Source organism: Hylaeus anthracinus, unplaced genomic scaffold, assembly GCF_026225885.1.
Source record: "Hylaeus anthracinus isolate JK02 unplaced genomic scaffold, UHH_iyHylAnth1.0_haploid 0, whole genome shotgun sequence".
NCBI classification, from domain to species: Eukaryota; Metazoa; Arthropoda; class Insecta; order Hymenoptera; family Colletidae; genus Hylaeus; species Hylaeus anthracinus.
Window position 1 is genome coordinate 25,273,515 of NW_026533254.1, and position 22,187 is coordinate 25,295,701.

Here is a 22,187-nt window from a genome sequence, read left to right on the forward strand (position 1 = left end):
GGCGCCAGAAAAATGTGCAAAATACCGAAACATTAAACAATGTTTAAGAACGCGAAGAGGTGGCACGTTTGCGCCTAAAAGCAAGCAACCGGCCCGACATATCTGTAAGTATGGGTTGCCTATTTCAAGGGGCACATTGTCGGTACGTATCGGATTTCTGGCCCGATTTTACATTTTGGCAAAGTCAACAATGTTGCAAATCTCTCCGCTCCGGACTTCAACAATGTTGCGAGTTCAACAATGTTGCGAATCGCTCATCTCAAAACTTCAACAATGTTGCAAAAACAACAATGTTGCAAATCGCTCTTCTCCAAACTTTAACAATGTTGCAAATCGCTCCTCTCAAAATTGTGATGGGAAATGTCGGATTTTTACTCCTGGTATCAGGAGCACATGATATGCGAAGAGGTGGCACTAGAAATACATGGTACGTATCGAAATTTCGACCAGAGTTTTACATTTTGGTATCAGGAAAACATGATATGCGGGAAGGTGGCACGAATAAAATCTGACACGTTTGTTTGTTTGTTTGTTTGTTTGATCGTTTATTAAAGTAACCATATAATTACAAGTTATTTCAATACTTCTTACTTATAACTATTTGTACATCTTTTCACTTATGCCTATGTATTTGCACACACTTCTTTTATTTTTATGCACAGATGCCACCAGTATGCGGCAACCGATAGTAGTCTACTTGTTGGTTCATTGTCATCTCGTAAGACCAAGAGGTACCCTTTTCATGCGGCAACCTATGCTAGCCGGTTTGTCGTTTCGGTTGCCATCTCGTAGGCGCAGAGGTGCCCCTGTTATGCGGCAACCTATGCTATCCTGTTTGTCGTTTCGGTTGCCATCTCGTAGGCGCAGAGATGCGTTAGTCAGCGGTGACACCTACCAGCAAGAGATGGTACCACTGGTACTAAAACTCGCTCGCTGAGCAGCTTAGTGAGCGGCTATATTTCTGATTACATCTATTATTTTAAGCCAATTTCTAATGTAAACACTACCAATCATTGTAGTTGTACGATTCTTATTATAAACAATATTTTGTTCACTCAACGCAATCTCAAATGTCTTGTATGAAAAGAATTTTTACGCCGAATAAGTTGAGTTACACATCCCGAGATGTTCTGGAGGGGTCATCCTAGTTCATACGTGTTGCCACCTGATGGCTACAGTATTCAACAGTATTTGTCGATTCGGAAAATGAGATTTAATAAGGATAAAGTCGCGAATACGTTCTGAATATCGTTCTAAATACCGATTCCTTCAAGGATATCCTCACTCTAAAACAGATTTCTACTGTAAATATTTGCCCAGAAAAATAAAAAATCTTTGGTTTCTTTTTGTGAAATATTTTTGTTTTCACAACTCTGAATATGAATAAAGGAATCGTCGTATGTAGTATATTCTTGTTACTTTACGTCGAGGCAAGTAACGACGCGAAATCAAGCAAAAAGAAATCATGGCGAGAGAAAGATATACGAGATATGACCGAAGCAGATTTAGAGCATTTGCTAGACCAGTGGGAGGTACATTGTAATTTATATTTAATTTATATTTCTTGTATGATGTCACGATCGGAATGGAGACAGGTGCAACAGATGGGGACGATAAACAAGAATACATTCTGCTATTTTAGGAAAACGACGAACCTTTGGAACCGGATGAACTACCGGAACATCTCAGACCAAGTCCAAAAATTGACATATCAAAGGTAACGCTTCCATATCTGCTACTTCATTCGTACAATAATATAACATAAATAAGATTTACATGTTTCATTTACATATACAGATTAATATGTCAAATCCTGACAATGTACTCAAAGTGACTAAAAAAGGTAAAAGTGTCATGATGTTTGTGGACACTATAGAGGATATTTCAGTAGAAGAAGCTGAAGTAATAATGAAAATCTGGCACACTAGTTTTCAGAATAATCATATTGCTGCCGAAAGGTATACTGCTCTTTTTTTATAAGTGGTATTAATCTAATTTTCATATTGTTGCAATTCTTACAGATACCCAATTGATCAAAAAAGATCTGTATTCTTATTTCGAGAAGGTTCCCAAGCTGTAGATGCAAAAAATTATTTGCTGCAACAGCCAGAATTGTCTCATATTACTCTTGAAGGGCATACCTATTACAGAGATCCACAAAAACAGGTAAACGTTTAATTTAATACATTGCTGTCTCGAAAATATTTTCTTCTAAATCGATCTGGAGATTACGAGTAATTAAATTTACGGTTCGTTACAGGGCAAAACTATGCCAAAACTTAACAAGGTTGTAAACACCCAAAGTACAATGGACGAGAAACAGAGAAAAGCAGAGTTATAAATTGCTATAAATATACATTCTTTAAAGACACAAAATATATTGTTTGTATATTTTTATACATTGTAAATAATTATAAGCAAATCTATAAGCAAACGCGTATAGAACCATTTTTGATATAAGTGTTTTCTTCGGTTTACAGAAACAGATTTATAATTACTTGTATATACACCTTTTGTAATTCCATTTAATACTTTGTATAAAAAAAGAATATCGACTAAATTGCAATATAAATAATTAATTCTACTTTATTCCACTTGAACCGTTGTACAATATTAATGACGCGATTAACATTATTAAAGCAGCAGCAATGAGAATAACAATTAACAATATTAGTTTCTATCAAAAACAATATAACATTTCGTTACTTTTACCTAATTACAAAATAGAAGCAAGAGAGAACGATATTACGTATTACATGTTAATAGATATGTTTAATTTAATAAATTGTAACACAAAGTTTACCCATTCATTTATTCAAGCTTGATTTACTGCTTGGAGAATCTAATTGAGTAGGAGTATTCATAGCTTTCACTTCTCTTTGCAACTCTTTCACTACAGTCGCCAGCGCGTATGGATTCACTCCATTCTCGCACAATCTGATGCATATACTCAATGTCGTTGAATCCAAATTTGTGTTTAACAATTTTGAAATTTGGTGTAGCGTTTGGAACGTTTTTCGAGCAGCGTTAATCTGGTGGTGCACTGGTTCAGGCATGCTGGCCCGATTTCGTTCCTTTCTATAAAAGAATAGTTATTAATTAACATCTGTAAATTGTTGTTGTGTGTTTATTTGTTTTTTTACTCAACAGTGCATGGGCAGGTATGCCCATAAAACATTCCTCTTTCTGTACATTTTGTTACAAATTTTAACATTTTCCTTAAAAACTAGTTGTACATTAACTAAGTAATCTATCTTATTATACTGCAAACGATCGAAATATGTTTAAAAAATATTTTCTTATGCTCAAACCTGTAAGTTGTTTATTTAGAAAATTGCGTCTTTGAACAGACGACAGGTTAAGTTTTGTATAGAAAGATTGTTTGTTATACATACTCCCCGTTGTGAGACAGTTTGGTGTTGATATTAATCCACGATTTCAGAAGGAGTTGATGACAATGGATTGCAAGATAACCTCGTTTAATATCACATCGTTTATTTCAACGTTCAAATAAGAGATTACCAATGTAAATTTGAATTTAGCAATTTAGAATACACCATAAACTATATAAAAAATAGATAAGCGTACGATTTTGTTTGAAAAATGGCGGAACCCGACCTAACCTTCACCATAAGTCCATGACAAATGCTTTGCTTTATTTACAGTGTGTTATTAAACAAAATATTTGTTTAGGCATTGCTTGTAAAATAGGAGGTTATCTTATATTACCTTTATTGCCATTTTAAGAACATAATTACTGTGGTAATAATTATGTTCTCTAATAATTTATTTCTTATCTTCAAAAACAAGATTACATGATCTCGAGCAGAACACTATTCGTGAACGTGCGTGTATAATCTTAAAGTTAAAAGAGCCTGTATTTGAGTCAAGGATTTAGTATTGTTAACACACAAATACCAAATGACAACACGAACAGAAAAGCTGGAATTAACGAATTCTAAATCTATTTTCGTTACATCGTTAATAGTGAGTCAAACATTAAAATTTGTTAGGATCGCGTTGTAGCAGAATGAATGCAAATTTTGCGGGGAATTCAAATTCGTTCGAATGAAATTTTGATTCTTAATGTTCAAATGTAGTATTAAATATAAAATAGTATAGTATTAATTTTGGAAATAAGAAAATTTCAATGTATGTTTCATTATTTAATTTAACATTATATTTTTTAATAGGCTGGAGGATTAGCTGGTACTTCCGTTGATGTAACATTATTTCCATTGGATACGTTGAAAACTCGATTGCAAGCTAAACAAGGATTTATAAAGTCTGGAGGATTCTCCAACCTTTACAAGGGAATCATCCCTGTATTGATCGGTTCTGCTCCAACCGGTATAGCTTTGCACATGTGTTTTGCATACATATAAAAATGCATTAATACAATTCTATCTTTTACAATATTTCAGCATCCTTATTTTTCGTAACGTATGAGGGTATTAAAAGTGTAGCGCAATATAGAGTTCCTGAAAAATATCATTCCTTGCTCCATATGGGTGCAGCATCGCTAGCAGAAGTGGTAAATTTCATTTATATACGAGGAAATTTAAACTGTTAAAATATAATTTAATCGTAATATATGTTTTGAATAAAGGCGGCGTGTCTAATAAGAGTACCTATAGAGGTCGTGAAACAAAGAAAGCAAGCGTTAATATTACGCAAAAGAAATATAAGTGTCAGATTACTGTATCGTGGATATTGGAGTACTGTCTTCAGAGACATGCCCTTTAGCATAGTACAATTTCCGGTATGGGAATATTTAAAGAAAGTCTGGAGTTCGAATGTCGATAGAAATATCCTTCCCATGGAAAGCGCTACATGTGGAGCAATTGCAGGTTCGAAGCTCTTTAGTTGTACGTCACCGTATTTTACTTGATGTACACCTGATTATACGGAATTTGTTAGGTGGTGTTTCTGCTGCGGTCACTACGCCGTTAGATGTTGTTAAAACGAGAATAATGCTTGCTCATGAAAACGTACATTCTTCGAAGCTGAAAATTTTGTATGTACTTCAAGATGTATGTAAAGAAAAAGGTTTGCGCGGGTACGATTTACGATTTAACTTACGATAAGTAGTCGATAATAAATTACATTAATAACGCGTATTTACTTTGTTGATTTTGTAGACTTTTCGCTGGTATCGGCCCTAGGGTAACGTGGATAACTTTGGGAGGTTTTATTTTCTTTGGAACTTATGAAAAAGTAAAAACTCTGCTAACGAAATATTCTCTGAGCTATTTTACTTTCTACGAGGAGGATACCAAGTACTAATATTATGTATAAGCGTATAAAAAAATATAATTAATATAATAATTAATAAAATATAATAATTATTAATTAATAAAAATATAGTAATTAAAAATGTAATTTTAAATAAATGGTTAATTTTTTTTAATATTTATAAAATATATTACAAGAATATATAAAAATATGTCTCGCGTTTACTTATAATGGTTGTATAAACATTTTCAAAATATGAACATTCTTACAGTTTAGACTTCAAATTAAGCATCAATTTTTCTAGCTTCATCGCTTTTTGAAGATTACCTTGGATTCTCAACTTTCCCATCAAGAATGCTGATGCTGGTTTCAGTTTTCCTAAGAAACGTGTGAAAAACATTATATTTTTTTTTAACAAATTTATCATATTACATAAAGTTGATGTTTTGTTTTAGTATCACGATTTACCTGAAAACATCGCATAAAAGTTTTTAGAATCCATTGTTAACGTAGCATCTGGTGGCTGTTTTGGTTCTCCTTTACCTGTTGAACCTTTACCATTTTTAAGATCCAAATACCATGTACTAACTTCGTCGTCTACAAAATTAATATCGAACGATACGTTTCGAAAATAAAGAATAAATGACACAGCATTAATAGAACCGATTAATAGCCGATTATTATAGAAATTTTATTACCATTAACAACAAATTGATATATAGCTCCCGTTTTATTAACGAGTTCGTCGTTTAAATTGGCTTCAATGGCGGTAAATATTTGTTCAATCTGTAAATTCGACTTATTGGTATCCTGCGTACTATCGCTCTTTTTTTGTATAAGTGTATTCTGCAATTGATCTTGTAAGTTGAGGTGTACTAAATTATCTTCTACGAAAAAGTCAAGCATCAAATTGTCCTTGTTTGCTAAGGAAAAATGAAACTGCGGCTAGTACAGAAATTAAAAACGATAGTTTTAAATATTTATAGACATCCGATTTACCTGGATTACACGCATATTCGGTAAAGTCAGTAATTCCTTCGGTTTTTAATATCTCTTCGTCGATAAAAAATTGTCCAGTGGTGGATCTACTGTCTCTACAGATCAGAGCATAGACGGCATCTGCCATTATTTCAGGTTTACGACTATAATCCTTCGAGGATGGGCCAGACAACATTTCAATTGCAGCGGTATGAATAGCTTAAAATAAAACGTACAATTGAAATATTATAAATAGAACCACGTCTACTTTTTGACAGAGTTTAATCTACCAGTATTTGGCCAAACAGCGTTGACGGCGATGCCATCGTCTTTAAATTCCTCTGCCATACCAAGAGCACACATCGACATGCCATATTTAGATATGGTATAAGCAACATGATTTTTGAACCATATCGGTTTCATACTCAACGGCGGGCTTAAATTTACTATATGAGGATTTGGACTTTTCTTTAAATAGGGTAAACAGACTTTAGACCTTAAAACAATCACCATAATATTATTGCATAGCTCCCCTTGTTAACACCCTTGTCGCAATTAAAATAAAGTTTCCTATACTTACACGAGAAATGTTCCTCTGGTATTAATGGTATTCATAAGATCGTATCTTTTCATATCTGTGGCTGCTGTGCCTGTTAAAGAAATTGCACTTGCATTATTAATAACAACATCAATACCACCGAATTTATTAACAGCATTCTCTACTGCGGAAACTACTTGTGCTTCATCCCTTACATCTACAACGCATGGCAATGCTTTTCCACCTGCCTGCTCGACTAAAACACAAAAACAAATTCTTTGTTAATTTGAACAGTATAATAACATTTATATAAACACATCTGTAACATATAAAACGACACAAATACTTTCTGTGGCTGCAGTATATATCGTGCCCGGCAATTTTGGATGCGGTTCCGCAGTCTTAGCTGCAATAACAATATTTGCTCCATCTTTAGCAGCTTTTAATGCAATACTCTTGCCAATGCCTCGAGATGCTCCGGTAATAAAAACTGTACGACCAGCAAGTTTTCTGTAGCAACATAACATATAAATATTAGAAAGATTCTTTCAATCGTGCATGTATCATAACATTCAGTCACTTTTCGCTTCTTAGTATGTATGACTCTAGCTGACTGAAGCTAGTTAGCACTTAACACACTAGTTTCCTACCTTATTTAGTACCATATAAACTCCTTAATACTATCGCTCTCTTTCCATATACTTATTTCAAATGAAAATGAAAGTAGTTAACATATGTAACAATAACGAATAATTTATGCAAATTAATGTAGAAATATTTCGTACAACGTATGTTACATACCCCGTATTGATCATATTGTAAATAGATCGGCGAACTGTCAAAAGCAATGGAACGCCAAAAAAATTCTACCGATTGATGAATAACGACCACTCTCAACTGGAAAATACGTAATGAAATGAAAGGCAAGAGATATGCTCCAAATGAATTAATGTCCCGGTCGGTTCAATGTTCAGATTCCAATTTTTAAATCACTAAATAATTCAATTCTCGTCTCTCAACAATATGGCGAGAATTACAATGTGAAAAGTTGAATCACTGACGGATATCGTCCGATAAATAAATTTTACATCTGCGATTTAATTTTCCACGCATACAGTATTAAAAATAGTCTCGAATTTGCTCGAGAAAATAGAAAAAAAAGTTACAGGTTGCTTTAAATGTAGAAATTCGAATTGAATATACGTTCGTAAAATTTATATGTATATAGCTTCGAATCGATTAGTAATAGGAAAGTTTTGCGAATTTTATTTTTTATGAGGACATGCGTAACTATTTTTACGAGCTCCGAATGTAATTAAATTTTGCTGTGAATAGAAATATACATTTTATTCCAAATTCACTCGTTTCAAGTATTTTTATTTCGTAACTTCGTTATCTGTCACAACCATAATCGATAATTGCAACAAAAATTTCGAACAACGTTTTGTATTTTCATTTGAATATTGTAATTTACAATAAAATATCTTTTATTTATTTAGATGTTTTATTTATGAATCTTTATATTTTTAGGTTATATTTATGATATACCGGTGTAACAATGTGTGGGATATTTTGTCACATTTCGCAAAGCCACGAGAACAATGAAAAAGTTTCAACTGAGGTAGTATTTACGTTAAAAATATTATTATTTACATGTATGAGTATCGATAATATCCTTTTATTTATTTATTTGTCAGTGGAACATTTGCAAGGACTTAATAGTTGCTCGTGGTCCTGATAAAGCGACAGAGAGGTTCGAACGTTTAAATGAAAATTGGTTTGGGCATTTTGCTGTCTCCGTATTATGGATGCAGGGTGCTAATTTAACTGTACAACCTGCTATAGATTCTACGGGTAATATCCTTCTTTGGAACGGAGATATATTCTCTGGAAATTTGGTAAATATTACAGGTGCATTCATCTGTACCATAGTTCTCATGAATTATGGAATAACGTACTATCCTGTTCCTAGGCTCAAGATAATACATGCGATACAGATGTGGTACTAAATGCGATTCAATCGTCTCTAACTATTTTTACTGTGTTTAAAGAATTACAAGGGCCGTACAGCTTTGTGTACTTCCAAAAATCCAGCAATCTTCTATATTTTGGCAGAGATGTTATAGGAAGGCATAGTTTGCTCTTGAAATCCAACACAGATGAGAATAGTGTAACTTTAACATCGGTTGCAACTAAACAGATAGATGGAATAGTAGAAGTTCCTGCAATTGGAATTTTCGTGATGAATTTAGCTAATTCGAGGGTAAATCTTGCGTGCTATCCATGGAAAGAACCGGACTTAAGATTCACGGATGTCATAGAAGCATTAGAAACGCGTTTAGGCGTGGATATCGATATCAAAGAAACTATATTGGAGACAGATACATTGACGAGTCTACATCTACATCCTAACATTAAAGATTTAGAATCCTTCGAGAATAATCCTTACTTTGAAAATTCGTGCAAGACATTGGAATACTTTTTACAAAATAGAGATATACATGAAAGGGTAGATCACTTGTCACAACTTCTCTGCAAAGCAGTGGAAGTCAGAGTGAAGAAACAGCCGAGATATTGTAAAAATTGTATAAAATTATTTTTAAATGGCAAGAATGTTACGTGCACTCATGCAAAAATAGGCGTATTATTTTCTGGAGGTTTGGATTCCGCCATTTTAGCGTTAATTGCCGATAAATATATACCGCAAAACGAGTACATCGACTTGATCAATGTTGCGTTCGAAAAATCGGTTAATACATCGAAGAAATACAATACCGACAATGAAAGACAATGTACACAGGTTCAATACGATGTACCTGACCGTAAAACTGGAAAACAAACGTTCGAAGAACTTTTAAACATTTGCCCAAAAAGGAAATGGAATTTCGTTGAAGTACGATACCAGTGTTTTTATAAAGAACGAAGCACTTAAGACAAGTACTTTTTTAATTGTTCGAATATATTTTTGAGTAATATATTATTATTTCAGGTGAACGTCTCTCAGACGGAACTGCAGAAATATCGTTCCGCGCGAATTTGCAATTTATTATATCCACTTTGTACGATACTAGACGAAAGCTTAGGTTGCGCTGTGTGGTTTGCAAGCCGTGCAAAAGGCACACTTTGCAAGAGCAATAACGTTTACGAATCACCGTGCAGAGTACTTCTGTTAGGCATGGGTGCAGACGAATTATTTGGTGGATACATGAGACACAGAACGATATTAAAACACAAGGGTTGGAGCGCTTTAACGCAAGAATTAAGTATCGAATTAGCTAGAATTTCCGAAAGAAATTTAGGTCGTGACGATCGTATCGTGTCCGATCACGGGAAACAATCGAGATTGCCATATTTAGATGAAAAAATAGTACGATACGTCCAGAAATTAAAACCATGGGAAAGGTAAATTGAGTACTATTAAAAAGAAATCAAGTTGTTATCGAAGGATCAGCGTTATCGAATTATTTTCAGGTGCTACCCAACAGACAAAATGCCATCCGGTTTAGGAGATAAATTATTATTACGCCTACTGGCGTATAAACTTGGTTTTCGAAATACAGCTAATTTTCCTAAAAGAGCTTTTCAGTTTGGATCTCGAATCGCTAATAGCAAAGAAAATGCTAAAGATGTATCGGACAGACTGTGAGAATTGGTTTGTTCAAACTGTTTTAGTTATTAGCGAATAAATTAACGAGTATTCGAATCATCAAGTATTTGATTTCAGAATGCTGTACCGAATTTTATTTTGTCAAGCCTGTGATATTTTCTGTGTACTGCAGTTTTTGTCATATTTTCTATGCTTAAACTCAGTGTGTATTTGTCTTGCAAAAACATGACTTTTAATGTAATTTTTATATAAACTTTTTACAATCTATGTAAATGAAATAAAACATTTGGGTATTGTATTTTATGTTTTTCATTTTACCTTTCGATGGTAAAAATAGGATGTCAGCTATGATTTCGCTACGAACTTGAACAATTTGCCACCGACAGCTAATGGCGCTGATGAAAGATTTAAGAAAATGGATGACAATGAATAGCACGATGTCAACAAACAGATATTGTTTCGACACAGAATTGAGAAAATTAAGGCCTGCAGAATTGTATATACTCGTACAAATATTAAGTCTATCGGATTCATGGAAAAGATTAATGGCGATCGTGCCAGATCGAGAAGCATCTGATGTTCCCAAATTTAATGCTCAACATTTCAGGTACTGCGATACCAAACTTGTACATTAGAAGATAAATAAATTTAAGAAGAATAATTAATCAATTTTTATATAATAGCGCAATCGAGCAAGCTGCGCAACAACAAAAGAGGAGCGCAGCTGAAATATTTTTGGACGAATGGGGAACGATGGGAAGAAACAGACCGACGTTACGTACTTTGTTGGATCTTTTAGTGAAAGCAGAATTATTTCGAGCAGCTGATTACTTGGCAGGAAATGTATTAAAGGAAGAACTTCCGAAACGACCGGAATATGGACCTGCAGCCCCCATAGATATTTCAGATGAAGTTATAAGAAAATTATTAGAAGAGAAGGACAAACAAGAGACTAATTTTAATGAGTCTTTAATATTTGGATTACCTTCGGAGGTTAACGATAACAAGGCTATGGATAACGAATCACAGAATAGTATTTTGGAAAGAAATATGCAGTCGACGAAACTGATTTCCATAAAGGAAGAACATAACGCGAAATATTTGGAAAACATTGTGAATACAGATATTCAACTAAAACCCATAAAAGCATCGACGAATGTAGAGGTGTCCGACTTGATGAAGTTCAGTAGCGAACATAATATCGAGGAAGGTAGAAGGCATGACAATCTTTCTATACCTACGCCGCGTACGAGTAACAATTACTTACAGGAATATGAGAAACAAGAGATGTCGTCTTGCGAGTTACCTGTATTTGTAAATAAATTTGGACAAAGTGTGGAGCAAACGACATCGTGCCGGGAAGTGTTATCAGACGAGCTTCCAACTTTTTTGAACAATAACACTTACGCATCCAGTAGCAGTTCGAATATTAATTCTAGCAGCGATTCGTCGAATCTGTCTAATCTAAGTATCAATCAGAATGAAATGACTTCTGCTGAATTACCGCAATGTATTCACGAACTTCGCGTGAATTCTGCGAGCGATACGGATAATACAGCTGCTCCGAAAGACGATGAAAACATTACACAATATGCATTGCGTTCACAAGAATTACCGATTATGGTGTTGAAATACAACAAATAAAATATTTGTTGAAACCAGTTACAAGCTTCGGCTTAAATTGATAACCTCGTAAAAAGAAATGCAGATTGTGTTGTACAATTGTTATTTGTAGATTTTACAAACTTCCTTAAAATTTAAGAAAAATTATATTACCGATAATCGTTTCATCATATCGATGAAACTAAACTAGCAGTTAATAACGGTTTTTATAAATAAGTATACTGTATATAAATGAGTATCGTAAGAATTTATTTTTTAATATATCTTGATATCTGTATACCTAATATAAACTTTATTATTAAAAATGATATACTTTCTTTAGCGTCATTTATATACAATAGTAAACCTGTTTCGCGAAGCATCTCGGTGATGCGATACAATTAAATCGATCGATGCAAAGGAACCCTTGAAACATGTATCGCATCGTGCAATAATACGTAAATTGGATGTAGCGATACGCGAAACTTCCAATTTAATAGGATTTATAAGTCTTATTAAATTCGATAAGAAGTATAATACAGTGCAAAGAAATGCATGTGTACCGTACGTCTATCCATCGCTATTGTTACTTTGATTCATGGTAAAGTAGAGGCTTTGAAGTTCTCTAAGATTGCTCTCTAGAGTGACAACTTCATCGTATCTGCAATCATCTCTAGCTTGTTTAATATAAGCTCGAAGATTGCTCATTTGTTCGATTATAGGGTCCATTGAAGGAGGCATTTTAGGAGCAACATTCGAAGGACCCCAGCCTTGCGATTGGTTCAACACTACTACCGGCTGCAGAAACAATATTATCAAATTATCAATGTTAAAACAACGATATCTCAACTAATATAAATATTACCTGATTTTCTTTTACAGAAGGTCGACCCTCGGTATTCCAGGTCTCTCTCCTACGTTGTTCTTTCGACTTCTCTCTTTGCTCTTCCTCTAGTTGTCTTTCGTATGCAATTCTAGCATCTAATCGTCTCTGACGTTCCCTTTGCAACTCTGCGTACTTCTCCGCCGTAGGCAAAGCTTGCACGCTCAACAATTCTTCTTTCAGAAATATCATAGCTGACGCTCTAACCATCTGATGCAACTGAAGCTCTCGTTCTTGCGGAGGATTTTCTACGCATCTCGTTCCCAGTACGGAAATTCTTTTGCTAATTAAATCTATATTCTCGCCCAACTTTGCGATCTTAACTCTCAAGGTCTGGGCATCTTCTAAATTGTATACAGACTCCCCTTCGCTGAAAAATAAATTTCTCTGTAACAAATGAGTCTATTTCGAATAATACTCTAGACGTACCTTAAAGATTCCCACATTTTATTATACATTTGCACGTGTTGCGAAGCTTCGTTCATGTATGCTTTCATCTTCTCATAGAACTGGCATACGATCGGCTTATCGAAATGTTTTGCTTTTTGTTTTTCTCTTGCGTCAAGCAAACTCGCACAGTGCATACAGATTCTGAAATGTTGTTCGCCAGCTGCCGAGTCGTTAACCAATGATAAGACGCTGTTTAAACTACCGCTAGACGGTGATCTGGCTAATTTTGTAAGACCAATACCTGCGCGTACTATGCGCTCTGAAATTCGTCGTTCGGAAGTAGGGGATACCGCGGAATCATCTTGCACAGATACAGGACTCGTCATTTTCCCTACAAATCAAGCTACGTTAGTACCTTTAAATATTTCAAATTCGGTGTTTTACATAATACCACGAGTACAAGCCTTAATTTTAATAATTTCAGAATCACTTACGCGCATCTTGCAAAGATAGAAATACTGTACAATTGTGACACATAACGGCTCCGCAAAGCCTACAGTGGTGTTTCCTTCTTGCAACATGAAAGCTCTTGGCGCAAGTAGGACATAATTTTACATCTTTTTCATCTATCCATGGTACAATAGTCCGTTCATGTGCTATATCCACAAAAATAGAAATGTTAGATTATTATTTATAAAGAAGGAGTAAACAATCTTTCTTAATTAAATCGATCTCACCTTTCCTATCGACAGGATCAGTTGGTAAATTGTTTAATAATTTATCTAATCTTATCAGAAGTTTATTAGTTTCTAAAGAATATCGTTCCAGTCTTGCATTCCTTATTTCTTTAAAGTAAGCTGTATACGATTTTGTTGCACCTGAAATGTTTTTTAACCGTTAGCTTGAATTATGAAATTTGTCAATGAATCTTACCTATTTCTTGAGGTCCCCAATTAAGTTCTGGGTAACGTTGCCTATTTTTCGTTACGGGGCCCGAGAACGTTTCTGGTACTTCGTCTTGTTTCAGGATCTTCTTTTTAGCTTTTCCAAAAAGATCTGAAAGTAGGACAGCTTAAACTACTTCGTTGATCGAATTAGCGAAGATTTATTTTCGATATTTCCGTTTCATAAATTCGATAAATCTCCGTGTTAATTATTAAAAGCACAGTTCTCACCTTTGAGTGATTTCAAGATCTCTGGATCATCGTTATGACAATCCTCGAAATGCTTGGTTAGCTGGTTAGGAGCTTTAAACTCTGTCATGCATATTGGACAGATAAATCCTTCCAAAACTTTCTCGCTACCAGCCATTGTTAAATGCGATACTGGGTAAAATTTCACTAATTTCTATCGTAATTTCTTTCTATCCAAGATACGATACTAATCATTTGTAGGCGTTTCTTCGACTGTGGACAAAAAGTGTGTTTTGCGAGCGGCCATGTTGAACTGTATCAACTGGTATCAACCGATAGAAACGTCAAACTCTCCTCGTTTCATTTTATGATAAATTAAACGCAATCGAGATCGTAAACATTATTTATTTAACAAAATGTACAAATTCATATTATAAATGGGCGTTATATATTTCTGTAGATAGTTTAAGTCGGCCATAATCGCGTTTCCGTAAAATTCTGTTAAAAAATACAATTATTACATTCGTTCGCGTGTCTTTCATCGTGGAATTACAGCTAACGAAAAATTAAAATATCTATGGCGCCATCACTTTGTCGAATAACTGATCCGCCAAAGTCCTAAATTCGTCCGAGGCTTCGCAGTGCTGTAAGAGATTTGAATTAATATTATTTTCGCCGTAAAATGCACCAGCGATTGCACCCGTCATGCTACCGATAGTGTCGGTATCACCGCCTAAACTAATCTGGAAAAAAGAAAACGATATTTAAATATCAATTTTCATTCTATTTCATTCTTTCATCGATATTTATTCGATCTGTAAAAATTAGAGAAGCGTTATATTTACAGCATATTGAACTGCTCTTCTAAGAGGATTCTCTGTTTCTATGCCAGTAATTGGTTTCTGTGCCCTTAAGAAACAAAATATTGCTGTAGGTACAGAATACAAAGCTGTAACACTGTTCCCCAATTTTTGTACTACTTTTTCTTCGTGTGGTCCTTCATTGCTTTCAGATATTAAGGTTTTTATTATATCTAACTGCGCTTTATAGGGTTGTGGCTCTGAGAGACCTAAACTGAAAAAGGTGAAAATTCGTTGAACTTTTTCAATTATATATACTACATGTATCGCGATATACTTTTAAAACATACCCGTCTTCGTCTTTTTCTATTTGCTCCATTTTATGAATTAGATTATCTATAAAATTTGTTACATTTAATTCCTCGCTAGGATTTAATAAAAGGCTTTGTTGGACCGCTACTGCCTGCAAAATGACAAGAATATAAATAAAATCGTGCAGAATGTAGACGATCCGATACTTAAAGTATAATTACTTGTAAAATAGCACCATCTATTCCAACTTTATGCGTGTGAGTAAGTTGGGTTGTTTTTCTAACCATATCTAAAAGTTTATCATAGTTTTGGTAGCAAAACAATGCAACAGGCGTGACTCTCATTGCTCCGCCATTTCCCCAAGAGCCTTGCCCGTTAAATTGTTCCTTTGCCGGACTTAGGATGTCCGAAAATTTGTTACCACGTAATTTTTGGAATACCTTGTTTTACAATACACATTATATACCCTATAGATTAAGAAACAGAATTCCTGCATTTAATTTATAAGAAACTATGTTGCATACTGTTACAACCCCAGGACCGTAACCACGATTAGGCTCCAGATAGTAACTCTTGACGAATTTCTTTGCTAGATCGACGACATCCAGATCCTTGGTTTCGATTAAGGATTTGGCCACGGAACGTGTCATTGCAGAATCATCTGTAAACTGCATGACAGGTGCTATACAGTTGAAAGAATATTCTATGTCAACACCATCGATGAAAGATGAAATACAACTCTAACATGCACAGTAAAAGTCTAACCTTTGAACATAGGTCCCTCCAATTTATCCAAAGATCGTTGTAAAACTATCTTCATGCCCTTGGTGAGCAATTCCTCGTTTTCATAAGGGCTCCCAAGACAATCACCCATCAAAACACCAAGCATAGAACCGCGAAATTTACTTCTCAGCAAAGACAAATCCATCTTCGCCATAACCTTATCGTTCTTCTCCAATCTTAGATTAAATTTGAAAACTCGCAAGTACGATAAAGCCTTTGAAATTTGACATCAATGCAGACGTGCATTAAATAAATTCACGTATTGAGAATAAAGTACTTGGGGGGGTAACCTAAGTTACATAGGTTATCTAACGAGCTGCTACTCGGTCGTTTAGATGTCTCTGAAGTAAATTTTCAGCCTGATAAACCGAGCGAGGATTTAAAAATAAACGATCGATCAACGCAAGTGCGGTACTTTGACACTGGCGTGTCAACAGTTGAGGAAAATCGATCGACGATTTTTTTTCTAATAATTTGGGTTAGGTCAGAATTCTCTGAGAATGACATGGAGTCGATATTTTTTGATGGGGCGAATGGGGGGATGGGGTGATGATGAGGTTTCGAAGGACGTCGAATTTGGGAATGAATCGATGCATTTTTTGTACAGTTTTTTGCGTATCCATGACGCACAAAGGATTGGCAGAGGTAAATTGCAAGTTTAACGAGCCCAATATCGACGAAACGTTGGACACCCGAAGGATTTCGGTCAAGTTGAACTTGACAAGTTCCCAATATCGATGATATTGGGTTTAGGAAGGGATATCGCTATCGCATATCTATATAATTTATTAATCGAGCAGTTGGCCACTTGTGCGTGCGTGCATGGTTCGTTTCCATCGAAGTGAAACGTTTCTCCGGCGAGGTCACCTGTAAATAAGCGACGCGACGCAGGATACGAAAATTATTTCGGGATATAAATTTTCGTTTTCCATTTGTGTATAAATGTGCGAATAATATTTTTCGTCTCGATAACGGTACACTTTTGCGGTACCAATTGGTGAACCTTAAGGTATGTGCGTACACGGAATAAATAATGCATAGAGTTGATTAAATGAATATGTATCCAGATTCCCGATACTTTACGAAGTTTCGGTTAGACGCCAACAGAGGCATCCGATGGTATCGAGTTTAATACAAACATCGTTCTCGACTAAATCAAATGGTATCGAATATTGCTAACGGTATCGAATTAAGCCACAACGAGAACTTCCGAACGAATAGAATTTATTCATCGACGTTCAAAGTTAATCGACCTATCCCCAATTGCAATGATAATAGTTTCTGCGCGGAACGGTTTGAGAGCCGCTGTGACCCAGTGTATAATAATGTTATTTAAGTATCCTTTCGATACGTTTACTCTCTGTGCATTTCAAAGAATAAAAAGGACGAGCGCGAAGGAGCTTCGGGGCGCGCGCGCGTGCGAGCGTCCAGTTAAGGGTGGTTTTCGTGAGAAGGATCGACGCAGAGCGAAAGGCAAGAGAGAAGGAGGGCGACGATTGGTCGGGGCTTGAGGATGCAGTGCCGTCTCAACGAATGGTCACGGTGGGTACGTTCCAAGGAGCCCTATGGGAATGTACAACATGTATGTGAAACATGTATGTTGCAGTGAATGATGTATGTGGCATTAGTTTAGACGTGGTCTTCAACCTTCTTTCTTTTCAGGGGGGAATTAAGGGGATGCTATTAACACTAAACCTACCACGACCGTTTTCAAACTTTCTTATACAGTTCTTATATGTAATATATGAATTATACAGGGTGTCCCAAAAATGTTGTAATACCTTGAAAGGGTAGGTTCGGGAGGTGATTTGAAACAACTTTTTCCTTAGCGAAAATGTTGTCCGAGGCTTCGTTGAGGAGATATTAACAGAAAACACTGACCAATCAGAGCTCGCGGATACCGTTGGAGCGGCCGCGGTAGCGAAGGCTATGTGCTAAGCGGCCGCGCTCGTACGCGAACAAGTGACACGACGCGTATCGAAGGTTGAGATGGCGTGAACTGCTACTTTTGAATCACTCGTGATTCAATCACGTTCATTCTCAATCACGATGATTTTTCACAGTGATTCGTGATTCTTCGTGCTCGCTTCTGATTGGTACAGAACATTCTTTTCACTTTTCACGAATTATGTTATTCTTAGGTTATATATACATAATATTGTTCAGGACACCTTTTTTTCAGCAAAAACACAAGGTTGATTCGTCTAAAATATAGAGGTTTATTATTATTACATAATAAATAGTTTGTGCACGTACTATGTTTCCTAACCTAAAATACTAACCTAAGATATAGAGAATCAACAATATAATGTTTGTGTTTCCCTATGTTTTCTATACGTACTATTATTAGTATATTATATTATAGTAAATATATTATATATATTACATTATAGTAAATGAACTACTATTTAATTATTTATCTAAATTGTCTGTTTAAAAATATCTTTTTAGTTTCTCTGTCTATCTCCACTACCGTCCTCTGTGGAACATAAGTCTCGCTCACCAACCTATACACAAAGCTTACATATGTATTATAATATGGTCTAAAAAGCAGTGTTAATATAATTTTAATACACTTTAAATTTGATTCATTTGTACCTTCTTGAATTTCCGCTAAGGGGAGACAGTGATACACTAACGATAATAATTAACATGAATCACTTCTGAAACGTCATCTTCCGGATCACGGTCGTGATCGAAATCACTAACAGTGATTTTTCACGCCATCCCTAATCGAAAGACATTGAACACGGCCGCTTAGCTCGTAGCCTTCGCTACCACAGCCGCTCCAACGGTATACGCGCGCTCTGATTGGTCGATGTTTTCCGTTAATATCTCCTTAACGAAGCCTCGGACAACATTTTCGCTAAGGAAAAAGTTGTTTCAAATCACCCGAACCACCCCTTTCAATGTGTTACAACCTTTTTTGGGACACCCTGTATAGCGAGGGTGGTTGGGAAGCCCCGTGAACCTAGAGTCGATACGGGCCTGAGAGGATGCGTGGTCCGCTCAACCCGGGCACCACTGGCACTTTGTCCAGTCTGCCGCCGACCGCCGTAGATGCGCGGTCAGTCTCTCCCCACTCTCGCTTCCGGTTACGCGCAACCACAGTCACCTCTCGCCGACCGATGACAAAAGAACGCCGCCGCGCGTACTCCTCCGCGCCATGCACAGACACGACATAACGCGCCTCCATCGAGAGCTGTGATCCAGCGTTAAAGGAAAGATCCGATCTACGTGTGCAATGGTGTCCGCCTGACTCCCGTGTCCCGATCCTCCGGCGGAGGAACGTGTCTTTCCCATCGACCACGTCGACGCCGATTCGAAAACGACCCCAGGGGTCAACCACCCTGCGCCCAGTTTCGCGAACTCGTCCTCTGAATGCGATTGTCCCGTGTTTTCCTGCCCTCGACCCGCCACGCCGTCGTCCTCTCCAGGCTCTTATCGAATTTTCACCGAGAGGACCGAGCCTGCAACCTTCCACGGAGAAACGTAAGCCTTCCGACGTTCGCAATCTTCACGAAATTATAGCAGCCTAGGAAATAATACAACGACATCCCCCGATAGACAGTTTAGAGCAGCGTTTTCGAAATCTTCGTTTCCGACAGAGACGCGTAACGATTCGTTCGCAACAAGCTTTATTCGCTTGGCGTGTACTGGTCACAAGTAACTAACTACACTAACTAATTTCGTACATATTCGACTACTATATCAAGGTCTACGAATCGTGTTACTCGTGTAAATAATAACCCTCGTAATTCCTAGACTAGCCGGCGCTTTTTACTCTAATTAAACTAATATCGCCAGACCTAACTCGAACTGAATTTCTGCTCAACGCAGATACATTTTATTTGAATTTTACTTCAAAAAATAAAACGCACTACAAAAAAAAAAAAATCACGTCGATTATGGTTCTAACCTGTTTTTCAGTCCCAATTCGCAAATATAATTGCATTCTGTATTCCACATTGCGATTTTTATGAAACCTGTTTCCCTTTTATTCGTTATTCGGATAAGAAATTTCCCTATCTCTGTCCGTGCACATATATGCATATTCTCCTTGGTCGAGTAGATCGAGGGGAATAGCAGAGGTAAACACTCAACGTCGCGTTTTCTTTCGCCTCTGATGTTTTGTTTCGAGCCCAACGCGACTTTGTTTCAACCAGTGTATTCGTTTGTGCAGCTTCCTTTTTTTTTCGTGGCAAGTCGAGCGTCACTGGACTGAATATTCGTGCCCCTCTCCTGTTTGTGTCGCATTTCGAGGGGAAACGAGCTTTTCCTCGATCGCGTTCGCAACGGAAATTCGTCTATCGGAAAGTGGAAATACGTTCACCTTTTCGCGTCCACGCATAGATGCGACGATTATTATTTTTCTTAATGTACATCGACTGTTTCTCTCACTCGGGTAAATTATTTCTTGAAAACATTCGTTGTACGATATTTTCTTGTTCATATGTATTACTTATGCTTGAATAAAGTGGACATTCGATACAAATTTCAAGGTATTAAATACAGGTATTAAATACATCTTCCGTCCCCAATATTTGGTTTGTTCTTCGGACACGACATCCACCGATTATTTAAGCGTTTACCTTCAGCTGTTCTATGTACTCGGTAGATAACAGGAGAGGCTCCTTGGAAGCGATAAGATTCTTATCTGGCGAAGAACGAAGGAGGGGAAATGTATACAGTCGACTTGCTTCGTCTTTCGCTACTCGAATAATTTCGAATAGATGACTAATCCTCGTTATGAAAACGTGACTCAAAGAAAATAAATTCGATCGAAGATTTAACGGGCTGTATCTAATTCTCGTACACGCATGGTATTCGGTTTACTTCACAGTCTATTTCTGATGGCGGTAGAACAATCTTAACGTTTGCTTCTGACAATGAGCGTGCGCTCTGTCCTCCAAAGAAAAAATCATTTGCTTCGTCCCGAGTCGAATAATAATTATTTACCGCCGCCTCGACGGTCTCGTTTCCCTTCCTTGTTTACTTTTCCCCTTCCTCCCTTATTCGTTTACTTATTTCCGGCGATTCTCGAGGAGAGCTCGAAACGCGATCGATACTATCGAATCGCCCCGAACGTTAACCTCAAATATTTACGGATACCGTTGCGATCGAATTCCTTTAAAATTTATTACAAATATTTGCTGCACCCGGTACCTACGATCTCTCTTCACGACGCTACGTTATTGTTTGCACGCTTCTCACGTTTCCCCGATTTCAATAGTTCGACTCATCGAGTTTCATACAGGGTGAACTGTACAACAAAGTTGCCTTAACGCATAGATTCAAAATTTGTTTAGTCTGGAATTTCATAACGAATAATTAATTACATTTTGTTCTCATTTCGCTGATTTTTAAGTCGTCCTGTTTCTTCGAAATATTTGTCGTTAAAGATGTCCGCCATGTTGGTTCGCGTCTATCGGAAGACAAGGTTACCAGCAAGATTTTTAGTATTTCGTTAATGGTTTTATTTTCCGTCTTACAAAAAGCACGAACCCGTACTCTTATCTTATTAATTGTATTTTGTTTTCATTTCGATGCAGCTGATTTTTAAGTCGTTCTGTTTCCTCGAAATATTTGTCGTAAAAGATGTCCGCCATGTTGGCTCGGAAGACAAGGTTACCAGCAAGTTTTTTAGTATTTCGTTAATGGTTTTATTTTCCGTCTTACAAGAAGCACGAGCCCGTACTCTTATTTTAATTAATTCATTTTCGCAGCAGGGAGTACGTGTTAGAAGCACTCTCGTAATGAACAGAGTTGTACAAAAGTAGGTAACGAGAACCGCAATTAGCGATATGCGTAATTTGTATTTATTATAAATTCTACCAGAATTTGCCTACCCTGTTTTCGCCATTTTCTTGTTTCCTTTAAGTGAAAATTCCGGAAAATTTTATTATTATAATAAATAACAGTAGAA

At 36.3% G+C, this 22,187-nt stretch overlaps 8 protein-coding genes across 13 annotated transcripts in view; 5 read left to right on the forward strand and 3 right to left on the reverse strand.

Moving 5' to 3' along the window:
• Nucleotides 1-983: 983 nt before the first annotated feature.
• LOC128891799 (LDLR chaperone boca) lies at nt 984-2,806 on the forward strand. Its single transcript, XM_054151613.1, has 5 exons — nt 984-1,532; nt 1,643-1,717; nt 1,798-1,958; nt 2,022-2,166; nt 2,261-2,806. The coding sequence occupies exons 1-5, from the start codon at nt 1,380-1,382 to the stop codon at nt 2,339-2,341; spliced, it is 615 nt and encodes a 204-aa protein (XP_054007588.1). The 5' UTR covers nt 984-1,379; the 3' UTR covers nt 2,342-2,806.
• A 589-nt stretch (nt 2,807-3,395) lies between these two features.
• On the forward strand, nt 3,396-5,317 carry LOC128891787 (S-adenosylmethionine mitochondrial carrier protein-like). Of its 2 annotated transcripts, none has more exons than XM_054151591.1 (6): nt 3,396-3,987; nt 4,194-4,350; nt 4,425-4,534; nt 4,610-4,850; nt 4,921-5,059; nt 5,142-5,317. In XM_054151591.1, exons 1-6 carry the CDS (start codon nt 3,922-3,924, stop codon nt 5,284-5,286), a joined length of 858 nt encoding a protein of 285 aa, XP_054007566.1. In that variant the 5' UTR covers nt 3,396-3,921; the 3' UTR covers nt 5,287-5,317. The 2 variants fall into 2 exon arrangements, with proteins under 2 accessions (XP_054007566.1, XP_054007575.1); XM_054151600.1 differs by having other exon boundaries at nt 4,921-5,033; nt 5,142-5,309.
• Nucleotides 5,318-5,382: 65 nt separating this feature from the next.
• On the reverse strand, nt 5,383-7,721 carry LOC128889800 (hydroxysteroid dehydrogenase-like protein 2). The gene is made up of 8 exons (XM_054147793.1): nt 7,553-7,721; nt 7,098-7,261; nt 6,794-7,007; nt 6,504-6,709; nt 6,235-6,432; nt 5,934-6,158; nt 5,704-5,832; nt 5,383-5,613 (listed from the first exon to the last, which is right to left on the reverse strand). Exons 1-8 carry the CDS (start codon nt 7,564-7,566, stop codon nt 5,501-5,503), a joined length of 1,263 nt encoding a protein of 420 aa, XP_054003768.1. The 5' UTR covers nt 7,567-7,721; the 3' UTR covers nt 5,383-5,500.
• Nucleotides 7,722-7,780: 59 nt separating this feature from the next.
• LOC128889750 (asparagine synthetase domain-containing protein 1) lies at nt 7,781-10,656 on the forward strand. 3 transcript variants are annotated; one of them, XM_054147690.1, is made up of 7 exons: nt 7,913-8,062; nt 8,282-8,372; nt 8,449-8,649; nt 8,724-9,644; nt 9,741-10,153; nt 10,223-10,403; nt 10,476-10,656. In XM_054147690.1, exons 2-6 carry the CDS (start codon nt 8,310-8,312, stop codon nt 10,395-10,397), a joined length of 1,773 nt encoding a protein of 590 aa, XP_054003665.1. In that variant the 5' UTR covers nt 7,913-8,062; nt 8,282-8,309; the 3' UTR covers nt 10,398-10,403; nt 10,476-10,656. The 3 variants fall into 3 exon arrangements, with proteins under 3 accessions (XP_054003681.1, XP_054003672.1, XP_054003665.1); XM_054147706.1 differs by having other exon boundaries at nt 7,781-7,919; nt 10,223-10,656; XM_054147697.1 differs by having other exon boundaries at nt 7,817-7,954; nt 10,223-10,656.
• A 91-nt stretch (nt 10,657-10,747) lies between these two features.
• Nucleotides 10,748-12,289, forward strand: LOC128889807 (uncharacterized). Its single transcript, XM_054147806.1, has 2 exons — nt 10,748-10,965; nt 11,042-12,289. The coding sequence occupies exons 1-2, from the start codon at nt 10,748-10,750 to the stop codon at nt 12,000-12,002; spliced, it is 1,179 nt and encodes a 392-aa protein (XP_054003781.1). The 3' UTR covers nt 12,003-12,289.
• Nucleotides 12,208-14,680, reverse strand: LOC128889765 (rabenosyn-5). Of its 2 annotated transcripts, XM_054147729.1 has the most exons (8): nt 14,409-14,680; nt 14,167-14,289; nt 13,971-14,111; nt 13,728-13,889; nt 13,535-13,624; nt 13,273-13,453; nt 12,826-13,213; nt 12,208-12,758 (listed from the first exon to the last, which is right to left on the reverse strand). In XM_054147729.1, exons 1-8 carry the CDS (start codon nt 14,542-14,544, stop codon nt 12,531-12,533), a joined length of 1,449 nt encoding a protein of 482 aa, XP_054003704.1. In that variant the 5' UTR covers nt 14,545-14,680; the 3' UTR covers nt 12,208-12,530. The 2 variants fall into 2 exon arrangements, with proteins under 2 accessions (XP_054003704.1, XP_054003695.1); XM_054147720.1 differs by having other exon boundaries at nt 13,273-13,624.
• A 71-nt stretch (nt 14,681-14,751) lies between these two features.
• LOC128889821 (ADP-ribosylhydrolase ARH3-like) lies at nt 14,752-16,568 on the reverse strand. 2 transcript variants are annotated; one of them, XM_054147827.1, is made up of 6 exons: nt 16,244-16,568; nt 16,003-16,160; nt 15,700-15,918; nt 15,517-15,629; nt 15,212-15,440; nt 14,752-15,109 (listed from the first exon to the last, which is right to left on the reverse strand). In XM_054147827.1, exons 1-6 carry the CDS (start codon nt 16,413-16,415, stop codon nt 14,942-14,944), a joined length of 1,059 nt encoding a protein of 352 aa, XP_054003802.1. In that variant the 5' UTR covers nt 16,416-16,568; the 3' UTR covers nt 14,752-14,941. The 2 variants fall into 2 exon arrangements, with proteins under 2 accessions (XP_054003802.1, XP_054003811.1); XM_054147836.1 differs by having other exon boundaries at nt 16,003-16,146; nt 16,244-16,382.
• Nucleotides 16,569-16,849: 281 nt separating this feature from the next.
• Nucleotides 16,850-22,187, forward strand: part of LOC128889840 (Kv channel-interacting protein 1) — a 30,315-nt gene continuing 24,977 nt past the window's right edge. Inside the window, exon 1 of the mRNA XM_054147863.1 lies at nt 16,850-19,753. The gene's annotated coding sequence lies outside the window, so the exon portion shown is untranslated. The remainder of the gene's footprint in view (nt 19,754-22,187) is intronic.

Coding starts and splice junctions, on each gene's coding strand:
- LOC128889765 (XM_054147720.1), bottom strand. CDS start 14,544: ATGGCTGGTAGCGAGAAAGTTTTGGAAGGATTTATCTGTCCAATATGC. Junction 14,112..14,166: donor TTGGGGACCTCAAGAAATAG/GTAAGATTCATT, acceptor AAAACATTTCAG/GTGCAACAAAATCGTATACA. Junction 13,214..13,272: donor AAAATGTGGGAATCTTTAAG/GTACGTCTAGAG, acceptor TTTATTTTTCAG/CGAAGGGGAGTCTGTATACA.
- LOC128889800 (XM_054147793.1), bottom strand. Junction 6,710..6,793: donor ACCAGAGGAACATTTCTCGT/GTAAGTATAGGA, acceptor GATTGTTTTAAG/GTCTAAAGTCTGTTTACCCT. Junction 5,614..5,703: donor CTTTTATGCGATGTTTTCAG/GTAAATCGTGAT, acceptor CACGTTTCTTAG/GAAAACTGAAACCAGCATCA.
- LOC128891799 (XM_054151613.1), top strand. CDS start 1,380: ATGAATAAAGGAATCGTCGTATGTAGTATATTCTTGTTACTTTACGTC. Junction 1,959..2,021: donor AATCATATTGCTGCCGAAAG/GTATACTGCTCT, acceptor CAATTCTTACAG/ATACCCAATTGATCAAAAAA. Junction 2,167..2,260: donor ACAGAGATCCACAAAAACAG/GTAAACGTTTAA, acceptor GGTTCGTTACAG/GGCAAAACTATGCCAAAACT.
- LOC128891787 (XM_054151591.1), top strand. CDS start 3,922: ATGACAACACGAACAGAAAAGCTGGAATTAACGAATTCTAAATCTATT. Junction 4,351..4,424: donor GATCGGTTCTGCTCCAACCG/GTATAGCTTTGC, acceptor ACAATATTTCAG/CATCCTTATTTTTCGTAACG. Junction 4,851..4,920: donor TACATGTGGAGCAATTGCAG/GTTCGAAGCTCT, acceptor GGAATTTGTTAG/GTGGTGTTTCTGCTGCGGTC.
- LOC128889807 (XM_054147806.1), top strand. CDS start 10,748: ATGGCGCTGATGAAAGATTTAAGAAAATGGATGACAATGAATAGCACG. Junction 10,966..11,041: donor TTTAATGCTCAACATTTCAG/GTACTGCGATAC, acceptor TTTATATAATAG/CGCAATCGAGCAAGCTGCGC.
- LOC128889750 (XM_054147706.1), top strand. CDS start 8,310: ATGTGTGGGATATTTTGTCACATTTCGCAAAGCCACGAGAACAATGAA. Junction 8,373..8,448: donor ATGAAAAAGTTTCAACTGAG/GTAGTATTTACG, acceptor TTTATTTGTCAG/TGGAACATTTGCAAGGACTT. Junction 9,645..9,740: donor GGAAATGGAATTTCGTTGAA/GTACGATACCAG, acceptor TTATTATTTCAG/GTGAACGTCTCTCAGACGGA.
- LOC128889821 (XM_054147827.1), bottom strand. CDS start 16,415: ATGGCGAAGATGGATTTGTCTTTGCTGAGAAGTAAATTTCGCGGTTCT. Junction 16,161..16,243: donor GGAGGGACCTATGTTCAAAG/GTTAGACTTTTA, acceptor TCAACTGTATAG/CACCTGTCATGCAGTTTACA. Junction 15,110..15,211: donor GAAGAGCAGTTCAATATGCT/GTAAATATAACG, acceptor TCTTTTTTCCAG/ATTAGTTTAGGCGGTGATAC.